Source organism: Scyliorhinus canicula, chromosome 1 (genome assembly GCF_902713615.1).
Source record: "Scyliorhinus canicula chromosome 1, sScyCan1.1, whole genome shotgun sequence".
NCBI classification, from domain to species: Eukaryota; Metazoa; Chordata; class Chondrichthyes; order Carcharhiniformes; family Scyliorhinidae; genus Scyliorhinus; species Scyliorhinus canicula.
The window spans coordinates 181,961,129-181,988,372 of record NC_052146.1 but is presented as its reverse complement, the minus strand read 5'-3'; the positions used below and the strand labels follow the sequence as shown (position 1 = coordinate 181,988,372).

The 27,244-nt window shown below is 45.1% G+C and overlaps 2 protein-coding genes across 10 annotated transcripts in view; one reads left to right on the top strand and one right to left on the bottom strand.

The window, feature by feature from the left end:
* The window catches only part of dzank1 (double zinc ribbon and ankyrin repeat domains 1), a 257,165-nt gene extending 248,301 nt beyond the window's left edge, over positions 1–8,864 (bottom strand). For 4 of the 6 annotated variants that reach the window (XM_038803787.1, XM_038803778.1, XM_038803751.1 and 1 more), the window contains exons 1-2: positions 2,229–2,393; positions 1,063–1,224 (exon numbers count right to left, since the gene is read on the bottom strand). In XM_038803787.1, coding sequence (XP_038659715.1) covers positions 1,063–1,171 — 109 coding nt within the window. In that variant the 5' untranslated portion in view covers positions 1,172–1,224; positions 2,229–2,393. Of the gene's footprint in view, positions 1–1,062; positions 1,225–2,105; positions 2,394–8,666 lie in introns of those variants that run through there. The other 2 variants (XM_038803759.1, XM_038803769.1) reach the window with 2 other exon arrangements.
* A 42-nt stretch (positions 8,865–8,906) lies between these two features.
* Positions 8,907–26,130, top strand: polr3f (polymerase (RNA) III (DNA directed) polypeptide F). Of its 4 annotated transcripts, none has more exons than XM_038803856.1 (10): positions 8,907–9,487; positions 13,203–13,320; positions 14,405–14,472; positions 17,641–17,708; positions 19,030–19,142; positions 21,959–22,102; positions 22,648–22,755; positions 24,856–24,946; positions 25,343–25,387; positions 25,613–26,130. In XM_038803856.1, exons 1-9 carry the CDS (start codon positions 9,432–9,434, stop codon positions 25,366–25,368), a joined length of 792 nt encoding a protein of 263 aa, XP_038659784.1. In that variant the 5' UTR covers positions 8,907–9,431; the 3' UTR covers positions 25,369–25,387; positions 25,613–26,130. The 4 variants fall into 4 exon arrangements, with proteins under 4 accessions (XP_038659784.1, XP_038659785.1, XP_038659777.1 ...); XM_038803849.1 differs by having other exon boundaries at positions 8,912–9,487; positions 24,856–25,047; XM_038803857.1 differs by lacking the exon at positions 25,343–25,387 and having other exon boundaries at positions 8,910–9,487.
* The last annotated feature ends 1,114 nt before the right edge of the window (positions 26,131–27,244 follow it).

Sequence of the window (27,244 nt, the reverse complement as noted above, 5' to 3'; positions counted from 1 at the left end):
TTCTCCCTGTGTCTGTATGGGTCTCACCCTCACAACCCAAAGATGTGCAGAGTAGGTGGACTGGCCATTCTAAATTGCCTCTTTTTGGAAAACAATTTAAGTACTTTAAATTTAAAAGAGGAGATTTGAGTATGCACAATTGCATAAATCTTTGAAGCCGTGGGACAATATAAAAAACGATTAATCGAGTATATTTACACCATGATAGGTGATGATAATGATTTAGTAGTTGCCTGCAAAAGAAAATTGGATAAATGCCTGCATAAGAAAATTGGATAAATGCTCAAAAACGAAAAGAAATGCAGAGAAATAGAGAAACAATTGAGGAGTGGGATTAACTGAATTACTCTTTGAGAGTCGGTGCAGGATTTATGGGCGTATAGCCTACTTCTCTGCTGTACTGTTCTATGTTTAATATGATCAAATATTTTTTTAAATTTTTTTTAAAAATTTAGAGTACCCAATTATTTTTTCCAATTAAGGAGCAATTTAGCGTGGCTAATCCACCTAACCTGTACATCTTTAGGTTGTGGGGGCGAAACCCACACAGACACGGGGAGAATGTGCAAACTCCACACGGACAGTGACCCAGGGCCGGGATCAAACCTGGGACCTCGGCGCCGTGAGGCAGCAGGGCTAACCCACTGCGCCACCGTGCTGCCCATATGGTCAAATATTTGAAGACACATCACAAAAGCATAGTCAGATAAAATCTGACACCAAGTCAAAGAAGGAGATATCAGAACCAAAGATCAAAAAAAGTTGGGTCAAATAGGTAGTTTCTAAGGGAGGTCTTAAAAGAGGAGTGACAGAGAGATTAATGAGAAAATTCCAGATTTTAGGGCACAGCCATCAATGCTGGTGTGACAAAAATTGGGGATCTGCAAGAGCCTAGTGAGATCTAAGTGAGGGGCTCACAGAGCTTGATTGAAGAAGTAGTGTCCTTTGCGTCTGGAGGCAAGTATATTCCCTTGGTTAGATTACTGAGCTTACCCCTCAAACATTCACAACGGTAGAGTCATTCTCTACCCACTGTGATCAAGTAACCAGCCTTTTTCTTACCTGACTTGATTTCAATAGGAGTGTTGGTATTGATTTCACTTTTGGGTTTGCCAGGGAGAGGAACCCTCAGCGGGATGATTTGTGGGACTGCAATAGAACCGGCCGTCATTCCTCCAGAGGGAAACCACGTACAAGGAGACACCGTTTGACAGGAGAGTGAACCTGCCGAGCAAGTGTTGATGACACAACCACAATTATTTACAGTCAGAAAATCAAGGTAAAAGGAACATAGCCTGAGGAGAGGACAAGGTCCTGCAGGAAGCTGCTATTGACAACATTAGAGTCTCACAAATCAATCCTGAAACTCAAATAATTAAACTATGAACAATGAAACCAAAAATTGTGACAACCCGTGATTTACAACCCCAATGATTATCAGTAATTTAGTTATTTACATCCGAGTTATTATTAATAACCCTACTGATTTTTCTTATTAATTCTCAGGATGTGAGCACATCAACATTTATTGTCCACCCCTCATTGCCCTTCAGAAGGTGATGACAAACCATCTCCTTGACAACCAAGTGGCTTGCTAGAGGGCAGTCAAAAGTCAACAATATGTGTGTGCCTGGACTCTATATAGTAGACTGGGGATAAAGATAGCAGACGTCTTTCCCTTTTAGTAAACCAAATGGATTTATAGTCCTATAGCTTCATTGTCACCATTATGAAGAGTATTTTGTTTGCCCCTGATTTATTTAATTATCTGAATTTAAGTACCTGCCCTGATGAGATTTTAACTCAAAGGAAGGATTTTGGGTTGGCACCCGGACATTGGGGTCGGGGAGAGTAGGTCCTAACCTCACACCACGCCAGAAGCAATTACCAAGCAGCGATTTTCCTTGAACTTGCCAATTCGTGGCCAGCGGGCACACTCACTGTCCAATTATGGACGGTGGGTAGGCTCTCAAGCCTCCAGCATGGAGGGGGTTGCAGCTTGCCGTTACAGGTGAGGGAGAAGGTTGCCCCCTACCTTGTGACTCCTTTTCAGCAACTCACTTGAGGAAGGAGCAGTGCTCTGAAAGCTAGTGTTTGAAACAAACCTGTTGGACTTTAACCTGGTGTTGTACAAATATGACAGACCGGCCAACCTGCCTCTGGCCTGGTCCCCATGTTGGGGTGAGAGTTCACCCCCGTCTCTCTGGTCCAATATCAGTCATACTCACTACGTCAGTGTTCCCCGTGTTAAGACTGAATGCTTATTCACTGATTATATCTTTGAGAGTATAATAAGAATCTGATCAGCCAGCCTCCAGCTGTGTCTGTGTATCTCCTTCTCCTGGCGCTTTGCACAAACACCGCAGCTTCGCTACCAACAACAACCGCACCACGCGGCGGCGGCTCCTCCGATTGGCCGCCAGCTGTTCCCCGGCAACTGTCCAGACCAATCAGATCGACGTTTACGGCTACATTAGCAACGGCGCGCCTAGAAACAGCGCGTGCGCACTCAGAGTTGGGTTGGGGCGGGGTTTAGGTTGGATGAGGAGAGTGAGACTGAGAGTCTCCAGCAGTTAGAAGGGTGGGCGTGTCAGGGAGAGGTGGTTGGATGGAGGAACCCTTCCCAGGAGAGGTGTTGGATGGAGGAACCCTTCCCAGGAGAGGTGTTGGATGGAGGAACCCTTCCCAGGAGAGGTGTTGGATGGAGGAACCCTTCCCAGCAGAGATGTTGGATGCCCCCCCCTCCCCCCCAAAAAACCTATAACTAGGGATTCTATATCTTTGTAAAATTTAGGCCACACGATATCACAGCAGAGATGGTCCAGAAAATGCAGAATGCCTGAGATTTAGAGTTGGCCAGAGTTTCACACCAATCTGATGAAGCACAGTTGCCCCATTCTCAAAGTTCCCCTTGCACAGTGCAACATTTAATGTGGCTGCAGAGGTCTGATCAAGTGGTCTCCTTATCTTCCATCCTTGAAAACTCCTCTGCTGAAGGTGCTGACTCTGGCTGAGGATGCCAACTGCTCTCCAGCACTTCGAACAGGCTATGGCAGTTCCCCACATCTGCCTACTGCGTGATTGCAGGTAAAGAAGTTCAGGGAAAGCCGCACCCCCTCCCTTCCTCACCTGGCCCATCAAAATCCAGTTGGTTCGTGTTGCTTTTTATTTTCAGTCATGCAGACAGATTTGTATCCACCTAACTCTGTGCATGACCCAAAAACTCTCAACTTCACAGCCAATTAATTACTCTTCGAACAGCTTTCACTGCTGTTCACTAGGCAAACATGGCAGCTAATTATTAGTGCACAACAAAGTCCCACAAACAACGGAGGTGAATGGCCAGTATTTTATTTTGGTGTTGGTTGAAGGGATCAATGTTAACCACATTGGGGAAACTCCCAATGAGTCTTCAAAAAGTGCCACAAACTATTACACTTGCCTGAACAGTAGATAATGCTTGGGTTAAACGTTTTATCCAAACTGTAGCATTTCTTTTTTTTTTAAATTTAGTGTACCCAATTCATTTTTTCCAATTACGGGGCAATTTAGTGTGGCCAATCCACCTACCCTGCACATCTTTGGGTTGTGGGGGCGAAACCCACGCAAACACGGGGAGAATGCAAACTCCACACGGACAGTGACACAGAGCCGGGATCGAACCTGGGACCTTGGCGCCGTGAGGCAGCAATGCTAACCACTGTGCCACTGTGCTGCCCCAACTATAGCATTTCTGACAATGTAGCATATTGTCTGCTGCATAGAGGAGTGGTCTGGATAGTTGCAATATTGCCTCTGAATCAGAAAGTTGAGATCCAAGGCAGTATTAACTATTTCTCCAGCTTGTGGCGGATGGGAGGGGGGAGGGGATGTCAGATGACCCCCACTTTGGATTGGACGAAGGATTTATATTCCTTGGTCTGGATTCTTCAGATTGGTAATATTTTAACCATTATGGATTTCAAAAGGTTTCAATGTCCTTTGTATTTGCTGACAGGTCATCTATATTGGCCAGAACTGGTCTTCAGAATGGCGCAATGTGAGGAGGAATGTGTTGTTTGAACAACTGCAGGAATGTAAAAATCAAGCAGTTAGGTGCAGGAACTGGGGGAGTCCACAGCGTGGCGGTGAGACCTCACCTGTATCATTTAGTTCCACATACCCCGTACCCCGGATGGCGGCCCTCACCCGCTCACACACCTCCTCATGCTCTAACAATCTTACGTCCAGTCTCCACTGCGGGCGCTGCCCCCCCCCCCCCCCCCCCCCCCCCCCCCCCCATCCACTTGCAAGTCCACCCAATGTGGCGCATGGTCTGCAATCACGATTATCGGGTACCCCGAGTCGTCCACCCCACCAGCAGAATCTTATCCACCACAAAACAATCGATCCACGAGTACACCCTGTGCACAAGGAAGAAGTACGAAAACTCCTTCGCCTGCGGCCTCCCAAACCTCCATGGGTCCACCCCACCCCCGCCTCCATGCGCCTCATGAACCCCTTCAGCTCCTTCACCACTGCCGACACCCTCCCCGACCCTGGATCAATGACCGTGTTAAAATCCCACCCTGTAATTAAGTGGTTCGAGTCCAGGTCCGGAATCTTTCCTCAGCACCCACCTCATAAACTACACATTGTCCCAGTTTGGGGCTTAAACATTTACCAGGACCGTTGGTATCCCCTCCAGCTTCCCACTCATCATTATGAACCTTCCCCCCCCACCCCCGAATCTGCTATTATATTCCCCACCTCAAATGCCACCCGTTTATGAACCACAATGCCATCCCTGCGTCTTCATGTCTAATCCCAAATGGAAGAGGTGCCCTATCCACCCTTTCCTTAGCCTTGTCTGATCCCCGATCTTCAAGTGTGTTTGTTGTAAAAAGGCCACGTCCCTTCAAGCTCTTCAGGTGCATGAAGACCCGCGACCATTTAACTGGTCACTCAGCCCCTTCACATTCCATGTGCCCTGCCTGGTCAAAGAGCACCCCACCCTCTTCCCCCTCCCCTGCCGATCAACCATACCCCTTCTTAAACCAGCCTGACCCATGCCACGCGACCCTCCAGGCCCACTCTCAGATGTCCTTCGTTACCACCCCCTCCCATACCACCCCCTCCCCTGAACAACCCTATCCCCCTCTGCCTCACTTCAACCGAGTGTTTGACCACCTCACCTAATACCTTCTTGTGGGATGGTGTCATTTTGTTCGTGCAGCATTGCGGCACAGTGGTTAGCACTGCTGCCTCACAGCACCAAGGTTCCGGGTTCAATTCCAGCCTCGGGTGACTGTGTAGTTTGCACGTTCTCCCCATGTACACGTGAGTTTCCTCCGGGTGCTACAGTTTCCTCCCACAGTCCAAAGATGTGCAGGTTAGGTGGATTGGACATGATCAATGCGTGGGGTTTCGGGGATAGGGAGGGTGAATAGGCCTAGATAGAACGCTCTTTTGGAGGGTCTGTGCAGACCCGATGGGCCGATTAGCCTCCTTCTGTACTGTTAGGATCCCATGGATCCTGAAGGGGCAATGGATGTATCTGATAATCTTCCTGTGAAGTGCCTTCTGATGTTTCACTGCATTAAAAGCACGATATAAAGGTAAGTTGTCACTATTTTTAGGGATTTATTTTTTATTCCCATAAATCTTTGCTCCTCTTCCTTTTTTTAAAACAGAGTTATGATCTGATTACATGGCCTGAAAGGGTGCTAGAATCAGACTTAATACATTTAAACATTGAAAAGGGAATTGAGGACAGCACGGTGGCGCAGTGGGTAGCACTGCTGCCTCACAGCGCTGAGGTTCCAGGTTCAATCCCGGCTCTGGGTCACTGTCTGTGTGGATTTTGCACATTCTCCCGTGTTTGCGTGGGTTTCACCCCCACAACCCAAAGATGTGCAGGGTAGGTGGATAGACACACCCTTAATTGGAAAAAATGAATTGGATACTCTAAAAAATTTTAAAAAGGGAATTGAATATATAATGAAACAACATTGTAGAGCTCTGCACAAACAGAATAATAATTTCAGGTGAGGGGGAAGATGCACAGTAAATTCAAAAATCCAAAGGTTGCTGTTCGAGTTGTACTCCACTGATAATTTCATGAAAATGGCACCACTGTGATGGATGTCAGAATTTCTGATATATTGTATGTGTACTGGTGTAGTAAGGGTCAAAAAGCCTTGGTCAGTAGTGACTGCTACAGTAATATTTTTTAACATTTTGGTTTGAAAAACAGCCAGACTTTGTGGCTACTAAAGGGATCATTAATGCATCATAAAAGGTCATACTGGACTCGAAATGTTAACTCCGTTTCTCTCTCCACAGATGCTGCCAGATCTGGTGATTTTTTTCCAGCACTTTTTGTTTTTATTCCAGCAATCCACAGTGTTTGCTTTTATTAGTGTGGAGTCCCTTCCTTCAGGTTTGTTGTGTGGGGATTTAGAAAAAATAATTTTTTTTAATTTTGTTTTTTTCCCTCTCAATCCTATATTTCTTTCCCTTTCTATTTCTCTTTCTATACCTGATTTGTGATTAAGCGTACCCTCTCCACTTCCTTCCCGGTTGTGCTGTTCATTTCCTTCAATCAGACTCCGTCATACTGAACAGAACAGACTACTGCAAAGAAGTGTATCGACAACTCAACAACCAGGAAGATTACAGACAGTTACCCGCAGATCCAACCAAGGAACACACTCGCCAACTCAACAGACTGATCAAGACCTTGGATCCAGACCTTCAGAGCACCCTATGTGCTCTCATCCCACATACTCCTCGCATTGGAGATCTCTACTGCCTCCCGAAAATACACAAGGCCAACACACCAGGCCATCCTATTGTATCAGGGAATGGGACCCTGTGTGAGAACATCTCTGGCTACATCGAGGACATCTTGAAACCCATCTTACAAGGAACGCCCAGCTTCTGTCGCAATAAGACGGACTTCTTATAGAAACTCAGCACCCATGGACCAGTTGAACCAGGAACATTCCTCGTCACAATGGACATCTCGGCACTCTACACCAGCATCCCCCATGACTACGGCATTGCTGCAACAGCCTCAGTACTCAGCACCGACAACTGCCAATCTCCAGACGCAACTCTGCAACTCATCCGCTTCATTCTGGATCACAACGTCTTCACCTTCAACAACAAATTCTTCATCCAGACACAGGGAACAGCCATGGGGACCAAATTCGCAACTCAATATGCCAACATCTTCATGCAAAGGACCTTCAACTGACGTTATACACCAGATACATCAGTGACATTTTTTCCTTCGGACCCACGGCGAAGAATCACTGAAACGACTACACAATGGCATCAATAAGTTCCATCCCACCATCAGACTCACCATGGATTACTCTCCAAAATCGGTTGCATTCTTGGACACACTCATCTCTATCAAGGATGGTCACCGCAGCACTTTGTTTTACGGCAACCCCACGGATAACCTCATGATGCTCCACTTCTCCAGCTTCCACCCTAAAAAGCACATTAAAAAAGCCATCCCCCATGGTACAAGCCCTCCGTATACACAGGATCTGCTCAGACGAGGAGGAGCGTAACAGACATCTAGAGATGCTGAAAGGTGCCCTCGTACGAACGGGATATTGCGCTTGACTCATCGATCGGCAGTTTCAACGCGCCACAGCAAAAATACGCACCGACTTCCTCAGAAGACAAACACAGGACACAACCGACAGAGTACCCTTCGTCGTCCAGTACATCCCTGGAGCGGAGAAATCCCCGACATCTTCTTCGCAGCCTACAACACGTCATCGATGAAGACTAACATCTTGCCAAGGTCATCCTCACACCCCCACTACTTGCCTTCAAACAACCGCGCAACCTCAAACAAACCATTGTTTGCTGCCAACTATCCAGCCTTCAGAACAGCGACCATGACACCACACAATCCTGCCATGGCAATCTCTGCAAGACGTGCCAGATCATCGACATGGGTACCACAATTACACGTGAGAACACCACCCGCCAGGTACGTGGTACATACTCGTGCGACCCGGCCAACGTTGTCTACCTCATACGCTGCAGGAAAGGATGTCCAGAAGCGTGGTACATTGGCGAGACCATGCAGACGCTGCGACAACAGATGAACGGACATCGGGCAACAATGACCAAGCAGGAATGTTCCCTTCCAATCGGTGAACACTTCAGCAGTCAATGGCATTCAGCCTCTGATCCCTGGGTAAGCGTTCTCCAAGGCAGCCTTCAGGACGCGCGACAACGCCGAACAGAAACTTATAGCCAAGTTCCGCACAAATGAGTACGGCCTCAACTGGGACCTTGGATTCATGTTGCATTACATTTACCCCCCAACATCTGGCCTGGGCTGGCAAAATCCTCAAACTGTCCTGGTTGGAGACAATTCACACCTCTTTAACCTGGGATTACCCCTCTCTGGATCTATAAAGACTTAATTACCTGCAAATGCTCGCATTCAAAGTGTTGTCTTGCGTCTTTGACTTTGTCTATATATGTTTCTGGAACCTACCCCTTCATTCACCTGAGGAAGGCGGCATCTCTACTTCAAACTGACTAGTTAAGGAGATCCACAGTTCTTTCCCTTATTGCGCGATAGGAGATCGCACTTACAGCAACTTGCCATGCAAAAAATAAATAAATAAAAACTTGGTTGTATAATGTACCTAATTTTGTTCTCCCAGGTTGTTCAACCTGGATATTAGTTATTATTCTGGAGGGCTGGTAAACCTATAATCAAGGGATTACCAGTCATCTGAAACACACAGCCGGTCTGGCAGTGTGTGCGGAGAGACAAATAGAATTAACGTTTCGAGTCCGTGTGACTCTTCTTCAGAGACCTTAATACGAAGAATTTTGAGCACCGATTGATGATGAGAGCACATGCGCCGAACACTGGTCAGGCCCCGTTCAAACCAAGCAGCTGCTCACCACGATTGCCGGAGTGGAAGGGAAATCAAGCCCGAGTGGGGGAGGATGGCCGCAATAAACTGTCTCTGTGGTTTTGCATTATTTTCAGGATTGCCTTGAAATGCACCGCGAGAGAAGGCAATCTCCCGTCACTGCTGGCAATTGAGGACACGAAGGGAGTTATGCCGCCTGGCGAATATCTGGTCTCTTCCGCCGTTCAGAAGAAGCTGAGCCGGCAGAGTGAAAAGCCCCCGCTCAGGAGGCAGAATATGAACGGAGTGAAGCAGTGGCTTCTTAGCCCAGGCATTTAGCACACGGGAGCTGGCCATTTGGAACGTCCAGGTCGATGTTTGACACAGTTTAGAACGTGGAACGCTGGATTTGGAACGTGTCCAAGCTGACATTTGATAAAATTTCGAACGCGGGACGGGAATGGCAACCATATAGCAGTCAGGTTCTGCAAACAAGCCCCTGGAGCCGCGTTCATTCCCAATAGATTGTCATGCTCAACACTTGAGACGATGGCGGACGTGAAAGTGAAGCAAGAAGCTGTAGATCCTATGGGGCTGGAAAGCAGGTAAAGTTTGTGTATGTTTTGCAGCCCCTCCCTCTTTTGCCAACCGTTTACAATGAAGAAAAGGTCCTTGACCTGAAACGTCAACCTGTGCTTGCTTCGCTCCACAAATGCAGCTAGACCGACTGAGTGTTTCCAGCATTTTTTGTTTTAATTTCAGAATTCTAGCATCTGCAGTTAACTTTTTTTTAATGTAGTGCCTTTTTAAAGTAATGAAATGTCTCCAGATGATTCACATGCAAGAGCATTATTGTTTTTAAAAAAGTATGACACCGAGTAAGGAAATGACCAAAAGCTCATTAAATCATGTTTTAAGGGACAGTAAGAAGTTTTACAACACCAGGTTAAAGCCCCAACAGGTTTGTTTCGAATCAGTAGCTTTTGGGGGGCAGCACCTTCCTCAGCATTCACCTGAGGAAGGAGCTGCGCTCTGAAAGCTAGTGATTCAAAACAAATCTGTTGGACTTTAACCTGGTGTTGTAAGACTTCTTACTGTGCCCACTCCAATCCAACACCGCATCTCCACATTATGTTTTAAGGGACATCTTAAAAGAGGAAAGCAAGTTGGAGAGGTGTAGGGAGGGAATTCCAGAGCGTAGGGCCAAGGCAACTTAAGTAGTGGAGCAATTATAATTAGGAATGCACAAGAGGCCAGAATTTGTGGGTAACCTAGGTGCTAAAAAAAATGAGGAAATTAAGATGATTAATATCAGCATTGGGAAAAATATTAAGGAACTAAAAGACCAAGAAATCCATGGGATCTGATGACCTACAATGGGGGTTCTAAAAGAGCGAGCTACAGAGATAGTCGATGCACTGGCTACAATTTTCAACAATCCTTAGATTTGAAAATTATACTGGAAGTTGGCAAATGTGCACCTCTTTTTTCTAGAAAGGAAGGAGAGGGAAAACGGAACTACAGACCAAGTAATCTGGCGTCAATCGTTGAAAAGGTGTTGGAATCTGTTATTAAGGAAGGATAGAGGATTGGTTAATCGACAGGATGCAAAATGTAGACATAAATGAGGTATTTTCAAGTTGGCAAGCTGTGACTTGTCGAGTGGTCCAAGGATCAGTGAAGAGACAGTAACTATCTAAGTTCACTGAAGATACAAACCTAGTTAGAAAAGTAAGCTAGGAGGAGGACATCAGAAAGGCTGCAAAGCGATGTAGACAGGTTAAGAAATTGGGAGCAAGAAGGCAGATGGAGTAGAATGTGAAGATATTCACTTTGGGCATAAATTGGGAAAGCCTATTTTTTTTTGAAAGGTATGAAATGTTGTTCAGCGAGACTTGGGTGAACTTGTGCAAGGAACTGAAAGTTAACATGCAGACAGACCAAGCAATTAAGTAGACACATGGCACGTTGGCCTTTATTGCATGGGGATTGGAATACAGGAATAAAGAAGTCTTTCTTCAATCGTATAGAGCTTTGATGAGGCCACACCTGGAATACTGAGAGATATTTGGCATCCACATTTAAGGAAGGAGAGACTTGCATCAGAGGCCGTACAGCACAGGTTCACTAGACTGGTCTCTGGGATGTGAAGGTTGTTTGTTGAATGATGAAAAGCTGCGTAAATTAAAGTTATATTCTATGGAGTTTAGAAGAATGAGAGGTAATCTCATTGAAACCTACAACATTCTAAAGGGGCTTGTTAGGGTAGACGCTGAAAGATTGTTTCTGCTGGTTAGAGAATCTAAAACATCGGGATGGGTGGGGGAGGAGTCGGCACAATCTCTGGATGAGGGGCCGGTCACTTTGGATTGAGATGAGGGGAAATGTCTTCATTCAATGCGTTATGAATTGTTGGAATTTATATATCCCGGAGGACTGTGGTGCTCCATTGTTGAATGCAAACCATTTGAGGCTTGGTTGGACAGATTTTTGGGATCTTGGAATCAAAAGATATGGAGTGTGGGTAGGCATGATTGTATTGAGTGGCAGAGCAGGTTCGACAGGACGATCTCCTGCCCCTATTTCTTGTGTTATTTGTGAAGTTGGAGGAGACTATACAGTTCCCGTACCAGCCTCACCGAACAGGCGCCGGAATGTGGCGACTAGTGGCTTTTCACAGTAACTTCATTTGAAGCCTACTTGTGACAATAAGCAATTTTCATTTCATTTTTCATGCCAGTTGGGGGTTTGAAAGCAAGCATGAAGATTTTCAAATATGTACATTGCAAGACTGAGAACCATGGCTTCAGTCTTCCCAATTTTTACTTGGAGGAAATTTCTGCTCGGCAGATACTGGGTGTCTGATAGTTTACCAAGGTTGGAGCAGTCGAGAGACATGGTGTGAGGTAGAGCTGACTATCATCAGCATGCAAGTGAAAATCAATGCTGCACTGTTATCGTTGAGGAGCACACTGTAAATAAGAAATAAGGGGGGGTGAACCTAGGATAGATCGTTGTAGGGTACACGAGCGATATTGTGCAGCATCAGAAAGAGAAGCTGTTACAAGTGATACTCGGGATATGTTCAAGTAGGTAAGAATGGAACCATGGAAGAGCATTCCCATCTGGTTGGATGACAGTGGAGAGGCTTTGGGGAAGATGGTGTGGTCATCCAATTCAAGAAGGATGAGGTGGAATAGTTCACCTTTGTCACCGTCAGTTAGAATGTCATTTATCACCTTTTAATAGTGGGATTGGCCATTATTGTAACATTGTACGATTTAATGATTCAGACAGACGTTGAATGTAAACAGCCAGTTGTAGGCGTACTGCATGTCATTTACTTGCTGCGATATCCATGTGGTTTTTGTGTTGCACTGACAAAAGGTGAGCAGTATAAATAGCTGAACTGACATTGCAGGATCGCAAACTGCTATTGCCGCAGGAGGAGGCCATTTAGCCCATTGTGTCTGTGCAAGCTCTCTGAAGTTCTGTATTTGGTATCAGGTGCTCTTTCAGGAGATATAATTCAGATGAATTTCCCTTAATTTGTCTTTGTGTAAGCTGTAATCAGCTTGCCCCTAACTGCATTTCATAGATGTGGGAGTTGACCTGCCAATCCAACAGTAGTTTTATGCATGTAGGATAATGAGGTAATGTGCTATATAGCCATATTCTGTAAACTGTTCCATCACAGGGTATAACTGTGATGGTTTTGCATTGGACAATTTAGTACCAGAATTGATACTCTACCCCAATGAACTATCCTAGACCCCATCCTATTTTGTATCTGCAATGTTGCCCCTTGGAGACATTCATAAGCGTTAATTTTTACTTGTATACTGACGGCACCCAGCTTTATTTCATCACCAGCTCTCGCGACTCAGCCATTGTTGCTAAATTATCCGACTTGTTCGATATCAGTACTGGATGAGCCAAAATTATTTCCAATTAAATATTGGGAAGGCTAAAGTGTTTTTGAGGCGTCGGGAGCTAACACTTGCATATCATGGTGTCTTACGGGCAGCACGGTGGCGCAGTGGGTTAGCCCTGTTGCCTCACGGCGCTGAGGTCCCAGGTTCGATCCCGGCTCTGGGTCACTGTCCGTGTGGAGTTTGCACATTCTCCCCGTGTCTGCGTGGGTTTCGCCCCCACAACACAAAGATGTGTAGGGTAGGTGGATTGGCCACGCTAAATTGCCCCTTAATTGGAAAAAATTAATTGGGCACTCTAAATTTATAAAAAAAAATCATGGTGTCTTACCACTTGAATGAGATCACAAGTAGTCGCTACTTAACTATCCTTTCTTTTTACTCTTAGGATTTTAGATCTCTGCCAGCAGTTCCCACAAGGAATCACAGACCAGGTTATTCAGAATGACATGCCACACGTGGAACCGCAGAAGAGGGCGATGGCCATCAACAGACTTCTCTCAATAGTAACTCATTTAATATTCATAATAAAAGACTTGGAATTATTTAATTCCTCTGCACATCCCAGAGTGCTATAGAGTCAATGAAATATCTTTGTTAGTGTAGTCACTGTAGTGTAGGAGATGCAGCAGCCAATCTGCACACAGCAATGTATCTCCCACACCAATATGATAATAACCAATTCATATATTTTAGGTATTGGTTGAAGAATAAATGTTGACCAGTGCCCTGAGGTGAACTGCCTGCTATTTATTTTGAATAATGATTTGGAATCTCTAACTTTTGGCTGCGAGGGAAGACCAAGTGACGTTTAATATCTTATCTGAAAGATGGTGCCTTATTGTTTCCTCGGTAGTACACTTGTGTTGGTTTAGATTACATGCTCCATTCCCTGGAGTGTGATTTGGACTCATTAAGAAATTTTTCCTGCCATCATGTTCATGGTGGTGTCTTCTTTGTGCTTGTATTTGCAGTCTTATCAATTAAGCATTGAACTGCTGGATATTTCCTCCAGCTGCCTGAATTTTAGGATGGAGCTTCCAAAGTTGTTTTAGAGATGTTGGTTTGCATCTTTGGATGGATGCAGAATGCCTTCTGGGTAGTAGAGGTTATGGGTTTCGAAGGTGCTATCAATGCAAGCTTAGTGAGTTAGTTGTAAAGTTTACAACTTCTGTTGGTGTTTTGTGAAAATTGTTTGGGTTTCATAGTTCAGTGGGAGAAAATGCTCCATTTCTTAGCTTGAAGAGCACGACCTATAGTGTTTAGTTACAGGTAAGGTAAAGTCGCCATAAAGACCATAGGCTGTTTTCCCCTTTTGAGGGGAGAGCTGACTGGTGGTGGCTTAACCTGAGGATCACCACACCTCAGGCGAGGGGCATGGTTGAGAATGAATAACCTCAGGCGGTACGGGAATTGAACCCACCTTGCTGTGCATCACAAACCAGCTGTGTAGCCAAGTGAGCTAATCTGGCCCCCATTTAGTTACAGTAATGTTGCCGAGTAGTTTACCTGTTCTGTTGGAGCAATGAAACTTGATTATTCTCCTTCCTGTTTGTGAAGTAAAGTCATTTTGTTATTGAATCATTTCAGGGCCAGTTGGATCTGCTGAGGGGTACTTCTGGCCTCCTTTATCGAATGAAGGATACCCAGACTGCAAGGTGAGCCGCTTCAGTGACTTCTTTTGATCCTTCTATGAGAACACCAACATTGAATCACCCTCAATCTTGTGTAAAGTACACAGGAACAGGAGGAGAGTATTCCACCATTCAATTAGATCATGGCTCATATCTACTACGGCCCCATTGTCCTACCTTTGCTCCATTTATTATTATGTACATCAGTGGTGATGGGTGGTTAAAAAGCTGGATCAATTGGGCGCCGTCCAACCTCTGAAAGAGTGCCGCACATGATACCCAAGAGTTGTAAAACCCCCCCCCCCCGCCCAACTCCTCCCGTCCACTGCCTCTTGTAAAACTCCTTCCCCCAACCTCAGTTCCTTCCCCCCAACTTTCCATCCCGGCTAGACCACTCGGACCCTGTTCCGCCAGGCTCCGATGGCCGCAGCCCCTCCCCCCCCCCACCTCACTCCCGTTCACTGGCCAGCTTAAACCGGCCAGCGTGGAAGCCCCCGCCCAGGTCCCATTCCCCCTTGCCTGGCCCTAGAAAAGCCCAAAAATCCTCTTTTTGCACACAAACCCTGCATATCCATCTACACCCCAAAGAGCCCTCACTTTGAGTGCAAGTCCCATCACTTCCCTTGTCCAAATATATACAACATCGGCTTCTTTAGCCCATACACCCGCATGCAGTGAAACAAAAAATAAGAAAATATAGTCATGAGGTTACATCGGCACATGGCCATTTCTCAAATTCTCAGTTCTGCCACAGTCCTTCTGCCTTCGCAAACTCCTCCGCTGCTTCCGCCGTTCCAAAATAAAAGTCCTTGAGTTTGTAAGTCACCCTCAGCTTCGCTGGATATACTATGCCGCACTGCACTACAGTGCCCTCTTCACCCGGTTGAAAGCAGCCCCCTTCCTCGCCAGCTCCACCGTAAAGTCCTGGTATACACGTATACCAGCTCCAGCCCACTGCACCACCCGCTTCTGCTTGGCCCAGCACAGGACCTTCGCCTTCACACTGTACCTACGGAAGCACAGTCACTACCCTTGGCGGCTCACTCGCCTTTGGTACAGGCCTCCACGACCAATGAGCCCGATCCAGTTCATATCGGGAGGGATCCTCCCCCTCCCCCAATAGTTTTGCCAGCATCGCAGCAAAGTACTCAGTTGGCCTCGGCCCTTCGGGCAGTCCCACAATCCTCAAATTCTGTCGCCTGGATCTGTTTTCCAGGTCTTCCACTTTTCCTCGCAGATCCTTGTTAATCTCCATCACCTTCCGCATCTCCTTCCCCATCAAGGTAAGTTGATCACCGTGCTGCAATAATGTCTCCTCCACTTCCTTCAGTGCCTTCCCTTGCTTCTGCACCTCCGCCACTGCACTCGCCACCGCCGTCGTCGCCAGGGAAATTGTCTCCTCTACCAGCACACTCAAAACCTCACTCATCTCCTTCCTCATTGTCTCCATGTATTTTGTAAACTGCCTTTTGAATTCCGCAGCCATCACCTTAGTTATTTCTTCAGCTGTAAGCAATGTGGCCTCCCCTGGTGCTCCAGCCTCCATTTTCCTTGGTGACCCCGCGGTGACCTTTCTACTCCCCGACAAACTTTCAGCTGTTTTCACAGCCATTTTTTTATTGGCCCTCGATATATCCCTTCCCTGTGCTTTCTCCTGGCCTTCACCGCCCCTAGGACCGGCCGTCAATCCCTGACAATGCCGTTCCCGAACGGGAGCCCTCCAACGCGCGGCTGCCTCCCGCCCTCAGTCATCGGAAGTCTGGATCAATTTTATTTTTAACAAATCTCACAGGTTTAAGGCTGTGAAGAGAAAACATAGCACATACATTAGGAAGCATTTACATACTCTGATTGAACATCAAGGGCAGGATATCAAAGGGGGGGGGGGATTTAGGAATAGCAGAATCTAATGCAATTTCAGCCCTGGACAAATTGTCTTGCCATCTCTTTCTCCCATGATCTCACTTGCCATTTGGAAGCAGAAAGGGTGGACGCAGAACCTGCTGGGTCTACAGGATTAATACCTCTTGAAACTAGTACTAGATATATGGGAATGCCTCAGCCAGGAACTAAGGTGGGCAAACTAAGGGGCTGGTTTAGCTCACCAGGCTAAATCGCTGGCTTTTAAAGCAGACCAAGCAGGCCAGCAGCACGGTTCGATTCCCGTACCAGCCTCCCCGGACAGGCGCCGGAATGTGGCGACTAGGGGCTTTTCACAGTAACTTCATTGAAGCCTACTCGTGACAATAAGCGATTTTCATTTTTCATTTTCATTTCAAATTGTGTTCAGATTCAATTTGACCATGATCTAATTGAATAATGGCCCAGCTCAAGGGTCTGAAAGGCCTACTTCTGTCCCCATGTACCCTCTAACATTATTTTTCCAATGCTGGGCGTCACTGCAGGCTCTGCCCCTATTTGACATTCCAAGAAGTTTTGTTCCTGTTTTATACCAAACATTTTTTCTCCCTATTAAAAGCCTAAAGCCCAAATCTCTCTCAAAAAAAAAATAAGAATAATAATCTTTATTGTCACAAGTAGGCTTACATTAACATCGCAATGAAGTTACTGTGAAAATTCACTCGGCGCCACACTTGGCGCCTGTTCGGGTACACAGAGGGAGAATTCAGAATGTCGAAATTAACTAATGGTACGCCCAGATTACCTAACGGAACTTGTGGGAGGAAACCGGAGCACCCGGAGGAAACCCTCACAGACACGGGGAGAACGTGCAGACTTTGCAGACAGTGACCCAAACCGGGAATCGAACCTGGGACCCTGATCCCTCCGTTCCTGCTGCATTCACTCCAAGAGTTGTCACACAGTCACTTGGCGTTTTGAGTCTTTCTGAGGATCTCAAAACCTCTTACCTCCTGTCATCATCCATGAGCGTTTACCCCCAGACCTGGCATCACATAACCACCATCTCTTCACTTACTCACTCTTATCTTGCTCTTTTTAACGCTGGAACACTTTCGACTGTTGATTTTATTTTTGATTTTGTTAATAAAAAAATAAAAAATTGGCAACACGTCAAATCCGGTGTGCCTGGTCCACTTCATGGCACAGAGTATTAATTCCCTAATTCCCAGCACTACCTCTCCCTTTGTGAGAACGTATAACCTAAGTTTAGAATTACTGCAGTCTTTAGTCCACTTTAATTAAATGTACGAATGATTTTTTTTGAAACAGCAAAATGAAGGGATCTGACAATCAGGAAAAACTGGTGTATCAAATCATCGAAGATGCTGGAAATAAAGGTACAGTAACTAAGATCCTACAAGTTAATTAACCAACCACTTAAAATCCTTTCTTAGAATTGTTTCCTTAATTTCTTCCTTGACTCCTGTTGCTTCACGCCTCCCGTCCTTCAAGCTGGAAGTTTCTCTTGCATGAAGTGTTGCACACACTGATCCCAACACATGGATGACTCTTTAGAATGGCAGCAGTCCCTCGTGATCCAGACTGGATGAGCACTGGTCTGAACGATTTGTGTCTGGTTGCAACAGTTCACTTCCATTCTTTATGTTCTGCCTTTGGTTCTGTAATGTACCTAGGCACATGGGCCACTTGATCACAATGATGGAAATACGTCAAAGGGAATGTCATGTTTTTTTGCAGATATTTAAAAAGAGTTCATTTTTATTAAGCCACCTGCTTTCCCTGAAGCTTTTGTACCATGGCTGTGAAAGAATGTATCGTGTGGGTTGAGGAATTATCCATCCCCCCCTCCTACAATATGCTTGATTATCTTATCTGTACAGAAGGCCATTATGCTGCTGCAAGTGTTAATTGTTTATATATTCTAATTTTGTCTTTGGTATACTTGCATTCATACAGCACCCTCAGGATGCCTCATTGCAGCCAATTGAGTGCTTTTTGAAGTGAAGGTGCTGTTGTGACATAGTAAGCACAGCAATCAGTTTGCACACAGCAAGATCTCAAACAGCAGAGAAATAAGTGACCACATGACCTTGATGGCACTGTGTCACAATGGTGAGCACTGTTGCCTCACAGGGCCAGGAATCCAGGTTAAATTCCAGCCCTTGGTTATTGGGATAGGGTGGGGAGTGGGCTTGGGTGGAGTGCTCTGTTACAGCATTGGAGCAGACTCAATGGGCTGAATGGTCTTCTGCACTGTAGGGATTTTATGACCTGTTTTGTAGTGAGGTTGGTTGAGGGACACATCTTGGAAGACTCCCTTGTTCACCTCCAAAATAGTGCCGTAGGATCCTTTTGTTCCAACTTCAGGGCAGATAGACCTGGGTTTAAGGTCTCATCCAAAAGGCTGCCCTGTGTTGGTGCCATATTTCCTCCACTACGTGGTCTTAGCTGAAATTATGTACTCGAGTCATGGGGCGGGGCTTGACCCGTCACTTTGTAACAAAAGTGCTACTCACAGAATCCCAGCTGACACTTAGAAGATTCTGTGATGTGTTATAATAAAATTACAGGTCGATCTGTGCATCACCTAAAATATTAATAGCTAGAAAATGTGAATCTTGGTTCTTATCACTGCTAAACAAATGCAGCTTAAAATTCACCATTGAGTTCTAGTGATCTGAATTGATTTTTTTGTAGGTATATGGAGCAGAGATATCCGATACAAGAGCAACCTCCCACTAACAGAGATCAACAAAATCCTCAAGAACATGGAGAGCAAAAAACTAATTAAAGCTGTCAAGTCTGTGGCTGTGAGTACATTTGGGGGTGGGTTTGGAAATGTTAATGCTCCTTATCTTTATCAGGCTGCACAAAAATGCAAAACCAGGAGACATATAGCAGCTTTACAATCTCAACACCTCAAAGTACTTTATAGCTGGTTAAGTACTTTTGAAATGCGGCCACTGTTGTAATGTTGGAAATGCTGCAGTAATAATCATCTTTATTGTCACAAGTAGGCTTATATTAACACTGAAATGAAGTTACTGTGAAAAGCCCCTAGTCGCCACATTCTGCCGCCTGTTCGTGTACACAGAGGGAGAATTCAGAATGTTCAATTCACCTAACAAGCACGTCTTTCAGGACTTGTGGGAGGATCCCGGAGCACCCGGAGGAAATCCACGCAGACACAGCGAGAACGTGCAGACTCCACACAGACAGTGCCCCAAGCCGGGAATCGAACCTGGGACCCTGGAGCTGTGAAGCAACAGTGCTAACCATTGTGCTACGGTGCTGCCCATTTGTATATTTGCGCACAGCCAGCTCCCATAAATAGCAGTGTGATGAATGACCAGATCATCTGTTTTTAGTTGTTTGCAGAATGGTGACCTGGACACTGGGGAGAAACCTGCTCTTCGGAATAATGCCGTGGTATCTTTTGCGCCCACCTGAGTGGGTATATAGAGCCTCAGTTTAGTATGTTGTCTGAAACACAGCATTTTTTGACAGTACAGCACCCAGTACTGCGTTGGCATATCAACCTAGATTATAGGAAGTCTCAAGAGTAGGACCTGAAGTTCCCCTGTTTAAGTATTCACCCAGTTTCTCTTTTTTTTAAATATAAATTTAGAGTACCCAATTGTTTTCTTTCCAATTAAGGGACAATTTAGCGTGGCCAATTCACCTACCCTGCACATCTTTGGGTTGTGGGGGTGCAACCCAGCCGACATGGGGAGAATGTGCAACCTCCACACAGACAGTGACCTGGGGCTGGGATCGAACCCGGGTCCTTGGCGCTGGGAGACACCAGTGCTAACCACTGCAGCACCATGCCCATCCACCTTATTTGAAAGTGCTGTTCTGACTGCGGTGGATGAAAGAAGAAAGCTGAGGGGAAAGTCATCTCAACATTTTTTAAAGTACTTCCGGAGGCAAATACTTTGAAAGTATAAAGTGTAATTGAAGTGTTGAGATTGGCGGAGCATTTTTCTATCCTATAGAGAATTTCCTACTTTTGTTATGCGAAAAGTCACTCCAGAAAAACACAAATATTTTAAACCCATGAACTTTTTTTTTCTTATTGCTTCCACCAGAACATTACGTGAGTATTTGGTCTGCTATCATGAGCCTGGGGAGGGTTGATGGACTAGCTGGCCTTTTCCTGCCTGACATTTCGTTACATTTTTAAATCCTGGCTGATTTTACCTTTCCCTGGTACTTTTCTGTGGTTTTTAAAAAAAATTTCAGCTTTCCAACACTGCTGCTTCAATTTCCAGGACAAATCTGGTCTTGTGGATTTTGCTGCACAGAAACGTTACAACATGGGTTTCTGTCCCATTGGGGTGAGCTAGGTGCTGAAACAGTGAGGTCTGTCCATAGTACAGTTCAGCAGCCTGTGGTGTCCTGATCTCAACAAGGGGACATCAAACACTAAAGTTTATTGCAACCTGTGTACTAGGCTGGTATTGAATTTTGCACCAAAATACCTCTCAATTATGGTGACACAGTGATTAGCACTGCTGCCTCACAGTGCCAGGGACCCCTCGGGTTCAATTCCAGCCTTGGATAACTGTGTGGAGTTTGCACGTTCTCTCCGTGTCTGCATGGGTTTCCTCCGGGTGCTCCGGTTTCCTCCCACAGTCCAAAGATGTTACGGTTAGGTGGATTGGCCATGATAAATTGCCCCTTAGTGTCCAAAAGAAAAGGTTAGGTGGGATTACTGGGTTATGGAGATAGGGTTTGTCTAGATATGGTGCTGTTTCAGAGGATTGGTGTAGACTCGACAGGTCGAATGGCCTCCTGCACTGTAGGGATTCTAACAGAAGAGGGAAACACTACAGTTATAGTGTTGGTCTAGCAATAGAGGTCATGAGTTGAAACCCCATGTTTGGAAGTTGTGAAATTGAGCTGGGGTGGACGGGGGGCGGGGGGAGGCGAAAGACTGATGAGGTGTGGACTGACACAGGAAGAAACGTCAGAGAGTCGTGAACACAGCCCAGTCCATCACACGAGCCCGCCTCCCATTCGTTGACTCTGTCTACACCTCCCGCTGCCTTGGGAAAGGGGGCAGCATAATCAAAGACCCCTCCCTCCCGGCTTACTCACTCTTCCAACTTCTTCCATCGGGCAGGAGATACGAAAGTCTGAGAACACGCACAAACAGATTCAAAAACAGCTTCTTCCCCGCTGTTACCAGACTTCTAAATGACCCTCTTATGAACTTACCTGATTAATACTACACTCCTGTATGCTTCACCTGATGCCGGTGTCTATGTATTTACATTGTGTACCTTGTGTTGCCCTATCATGTGTTTTCTTTTCTTTTCATGTACTAAATGATCTGTTTGAGCTACTCTCAGAAAAATACTTTTCACTGTACCTCGGTACACGTGACAATAAACAAATCCAATCCAGCTATGAAACCTGGTGAATTGTTTTAAATCCCAACTGATACATGATGTCCTTCAGGAAAGTGAACCTGCCCCCATGTGCCCACCTGGTCAGTGGTCTGGCCTTCATGTCATGGACAGTCTCACTGCGTGATTGGCTCTTAATGCCCTCTGACAAGCAGGGTTGCTTCTCCAGTATTCCCCACATGCCAAGAAACAATTTTGTCCTCCTCTTCCAGGCTTCGAAGAAAAAAGTATACATGCTGTATAACCTGCAGCCAGATCGCTCTGTGACGGGTGGAGCTTGGTACAGTGACCAGGACTTTGAGTCCGAGTTTGTAGAAGTGCTGAATCAGCAGTGTTTCAAATTCTTACAAAATAAGGTAAGGCCTGGGAGTTGCTGGTCTTATGATATTGTAGATTGTACAACATTTTTGGAAGATTTGACTTTCCGGTCAAGGTGCAGAGGGTTTGAGTCTATGCTATTGAGTTAATACAAAAGGGGGAGCAGGATGGCCGGAGTGGCAGCAAGGGAGATGACAACTAGCCAATGAGATCACTCTGGTCCAGGGAAGTCTATACAAAGCTTACCTGTTTGTGAGGTCATCTTTGCCCCAGCCAGATACAGGTCCAGCTCCCACTTCAAGGATTGGCACAGGTCAGCAGCCTTTTCCAGAGGTTCCACTGTTCTTTCAGAAAAGAACCACCTCCTGACATTGAACTGCTTAAAACCGAGTTTTCCAGTTCTCCTGCACAATTTCACAAGTATCCAGTATTTATTATAAATCTATTTATGCTTGGGAGACAGTGAATCTCTAGGAAATGCTTGGCGCTATTTTGTAGTAAATGGAAAATTTGAATACTTGCATTGAGTATTATTCAACAGAGTTGATCACTAATAAAGAAAGCAACCTTGTGTTCCCTACAGGCAGAGGTTGCTCGTGAGAGTAAACAAAGCCCTATGGTTCAAAGGAACAGTTCGTTTGCTTCATCTCATGAAGTCTGGAAATACATCTGTGAATTGGGTATCAGCAAGGTACTAGAACACCCCGTATAGTCATATGTTCCAGTTGTGCCATTGATGGTCACGGTAAATGTAACATTGCTCAGTTAGAAGGTAACTAACTGGGTGTCATGGTTACCAGCTCCCAGGATCCTGGTTAACCATGTGGCGTTGATGTTGGTTTTCCACAGGGGAAATGCCTGGTCTCTGTGTTGGACATACAGAAGATATTATAATCGAATTGCTCTTGTGTATGATAGGATACTGTTCATTACAATGCCAGAGGGAACTCCCCTGCTCTTCTCTACAATAGTGGCATTCATTCTTTTATGTCCACTTGTGAGGACAGACTTAGCCTTGGGTTAACACCTCATCCGAAAGAAGACCCCTTCAACATTCCCTTAGTACTGCACTGGAGTGTCAGTCTAGAGCCTGTGTGCAGGTTTCTGCAATCTCTCTTTTAAAATGAGTTATTTGCATTGGAACACCTTAATTTTCAGCTGATTGGAGAGAGGTAGCTGGCACATCTACCAAATTTTGGTAAATCATTTTGAGGCGATGCTAAAGTAGTGGCGAGGGCATGTCAGTGGAGGTTATTTACTGGGACTTCCAGAAATCAGTTTTTGTTTTATTACTTGATCAGAGTTACAAAGCCAGAGCTCAGAAAGTCGACAGGGGCAAATCCCTAATCCAGATCCTTGCCTGCGTAAAAAATCAATTCAAATTGAATCCAATTCATGGTCTCCACAAGAGAGACATACTAGATCCAGGCATTACACCTGACCTCACGCTCTTCTTAGCCAGACTGTTAACTGAAGTTAAAGCTCAGGCAAGTCATTGACCTGATTAGGAGATTGGTTGAGTGGCAGGAGACAGGCGCAGGGGTAAGTGGCAAGCTTAATTGGCAGAATGTGACCATTGATTCCCGTAAGGGTCGGGCTGGGGCCTCAACCATTCACTGTATTTATCAACAGCTTTGGGACAGAAAGACACGTATCCAATGTTGCCAAAGACACCAAGAAAAATGGCAATGTGAGCAGCATATATGGAAATGTAAAATTACAAAGCGATATAATAGATTAATGACAAAACTGTGGCAAATGTGAGGTCATCCACTTTGAATCTAAAATGGATGGAACAAGGTACTTTTTAAATGGGGGCAGGGGGCGTAAAGACAGAAGCAATGAAGGTCTCAAAGAAACTTTGGGACACCAGAGATCATTGTTTCCGTACCGATTCTTGACTTTTAAATCAGTAAAAGTTACTGAATACTGGCCTTGTATTCAGTGGACAAGAATAAAAGGAGATAGCATCAGCTCTACTGTGAAAAGTACTTCTGGGGCATCACACCTTAGGTAGGATATTGTAGCCTTGGATGGACTGCAGCGTTGATATACTAGAGTAATACCTTGACTCCAGTGGTCCAATCGCAAGGGGAGATTACACAACTAGGACTGTATTCCTAATAAGTTAAACGGTTAAAATATTAAGGGAAGAATAAGGTTATGTGGAGCAAGGTTATTTCAGCTGTAGTATAGGAATACTAGAGCTTGACCCTCAGGAGTGAAACTAGGAACTACTTCTAATTCAAAAGGTGGTAGAAATTTAGAACTCGATTCCACAAATGGCAATTAATACTAGGTCAGTTGCTAACTTTAAAACCAATATTGATAGATGTTTATAGCCAGAGGTATTCAAGGATATGGGCAAAGGCAGGTAGATGAAGTTCAGACATGGATCCAAATTGAGCACATTGAATAGAAAAACAGGTCCTCAGGGCTAAATGGCCTAATCATGTTCCTATTGCTGGGTCTTGAATTTATGACCTTATATTTTGGCATTAAACAGAATATCCTCTGGGCTCGCAGCTTGATGGTGCTGTCGCTATAATAGAGAGGACTGACATACTGACCCTGTTTCAAAGGACTGATTACGAATGGTTAATGGACTGGGTGAGCACAAAAGGCGTCAGTACTGGTTACTGAAATGGTTGATGGGTTGGAGCAGTATTAAATCAGTCGTCATTCCAACAAGCATCTTGACATTTTTGTTGAGTTGTGATTTCTGCTGTGTCTGTATATCTTTCCAAAGCACATTGACTGTGAATAACTGCAATGGCTTTTGCAACCTCAGGTGGAACTCTCTATGGAAGACATTGAAACCATTCTGAACACGTTGATATATGATGGGAAGGTGGAGATGACTATCATAGCTGCAAAAGAAGGTACTGTCGGGAGCGTGGATGGACAAATGAAGCTGTATAGAGCAGTTAATCCCATCATCCAGCCCACCGGCCTGATGCGGACACCTTGTGGCATGTGCCCAGTAAGTGTGTTCTCTCTTGGATTGACGGAGTGTTACGTGTGTGTGTGTACCAACGTTTGTGTGTACCAACCTGTGTGTGTGTACCAACCTGTAATTTATTGATGTGAGTCTACCCAGTACCTTTTACATTTAGCTATTGAGTCAGATCAGGAAGACACAGCAGTACTGCAGGCCTGCGTTTTATTTTTTGCAGTGCGTTTAATCTATTTGTTTCAGGGAATTAACATTTTCCCCTTTAGTAAATCACTAGATTGGTTTGTGCGTTCAAGTTTTTTTTTCTGTGTCTCTCCTATAGATGGAGCTATCCAATTAGTCCCATAGCCCTGCAACTTGCCCCAATGTAAGTGCAAGCCTCTAATTAAAATATTCCCGATTGTTCGATGCCATAAGAGTTAATTACACTTAAAGATCCTACACACAGCGTATAGCCTATTAAGCAGAAGGGTTTCGCCTTCAGAACTCGGTTTGATGCTGTCCTTGGCTGATTTTGCTGCCACTGTGTATTGATGTGTTCCCCTCTGTTCTGAAACGTGAGTTCATTTCCTTTTCTGGTGATGTTTTCCAGGTATTTGATGATTGCCATGAAGGTGGGGACATTTCTCCAGCGACTTGCTTGTACATGACAGAGTGGCTGGAATTTTAGCCGATGTTGGGCGAGCAAGGAAGGACTTTCCTCGACTGGCTGATCATTTAAAACAACGGACAGTGTGCCTGGCCATGGATTTTGACCATGTCCATGGCACAGAAACAGGTAATTCAGCCCAACTGGCCGATGCTCCACACGGGACTCTTTCCACCACTCTGCAGCAAACCCTTGTATCCTTTTCTCCCTTGTGCTGACCTAGCTTCCTCACAAACCGAAATGAAGGGTAATGCGAGGGTCACAATTACAAGACGTGAGAAGATAACCCGAGAATTGAAGCTGAGGGGTTTTCAATGTCTGACCGTGAAAGCAAAAGCTGATTTTTTTTCTTTCTTCTCTATGAATAACGTTTAATTTATTTTGTATACACTTCTTGATTCAGATTTTACTTGTAGAAGATTGTCGTGGAACTCTAATAAAATGTTTACTGTTCAAAAATATCTATCTCGGCTTTTGAGGCTGATTGTGCCAAGTATTCAACTCTTCTCATTCATTGATATGAAAACTTTCATTTATATAACAGCTTTACCTTAGTAAAAAGTCCCGAGGTACTTCATAGGAGTGTTATCAGATAAAATTTGACACTTGAGTTAAATGAAGAGACATCTGGAGATGTGGCCAGAAGCTTTAGTCTATGATGCAGGTTTTAAGGAGTGGCTTAGAGGAGTGGAAAGGTTTAAGCAGGGAATTCTGGAACTCCCAAGTGTCCAGGCAGCTGAAATTGTGGCCACCATTGGGGGGGTGAAGAAAGACAGAGATGCAGAAGAGGCCCGATTTGGAGGAATGCAGAGATTGACAGTAGGGTTGCATCACCAAAACGGTCTATTCAGCCCAACCACGCTTACGCCAGCGTTTACCTTCCACATCACCGCTATGGGCCTTCAGTCACAGTGTAGACTTTGGACCAGATTACTCATCGCACATCCTGCATTGTCACCTGTAAGATTAAAACGTTCAATGGAAGAGAGAGTCCATGATAACATCACCCAAATCTGAGGGGGATTTTCAGGGAAAGCAACTTTTAATTTGTTGCTGGAATAAGGAGATTAATGCACAATACTTACAAGAACAGCTACCGGAGCAAGTTGTAAACGGGCATCGAACCACATTGTGTCTGTTGTACATTTCTGGAATTTGTCCGTGAATAGTCGATCATTTGTGCTCTCGGTGCTCCTTGGAAAGATGGGTGCACTCAGCTATTCTGAATACCTTGTTACAACCAGGTGAGGATGGGTAAACTGACTGCTCTCACTTCCCACTCCTGGGTCGGTTATAACAAAACTCAAATTTAAAAAGGAAGGGATGTTGCCAATTTAATATATACTTGATTGTATGCAGTTTTTAAAGAAATAAGGCAGACATATTCATGAGTGGAACAAAATATATAACTACCCCATCTTCTGATTAATGCAACAACAAAAAACCGCTCCAAGCATGCAAAAACAAAATCAGATGTTTAAACTTGGCCAAATAAAAGAAGTAAAGTCAATAAAAATTCACTAATTGCCCAGCCTTGCTTTTTCACTGCAGAAGTGGCTTTCTGGAATGGAAGCC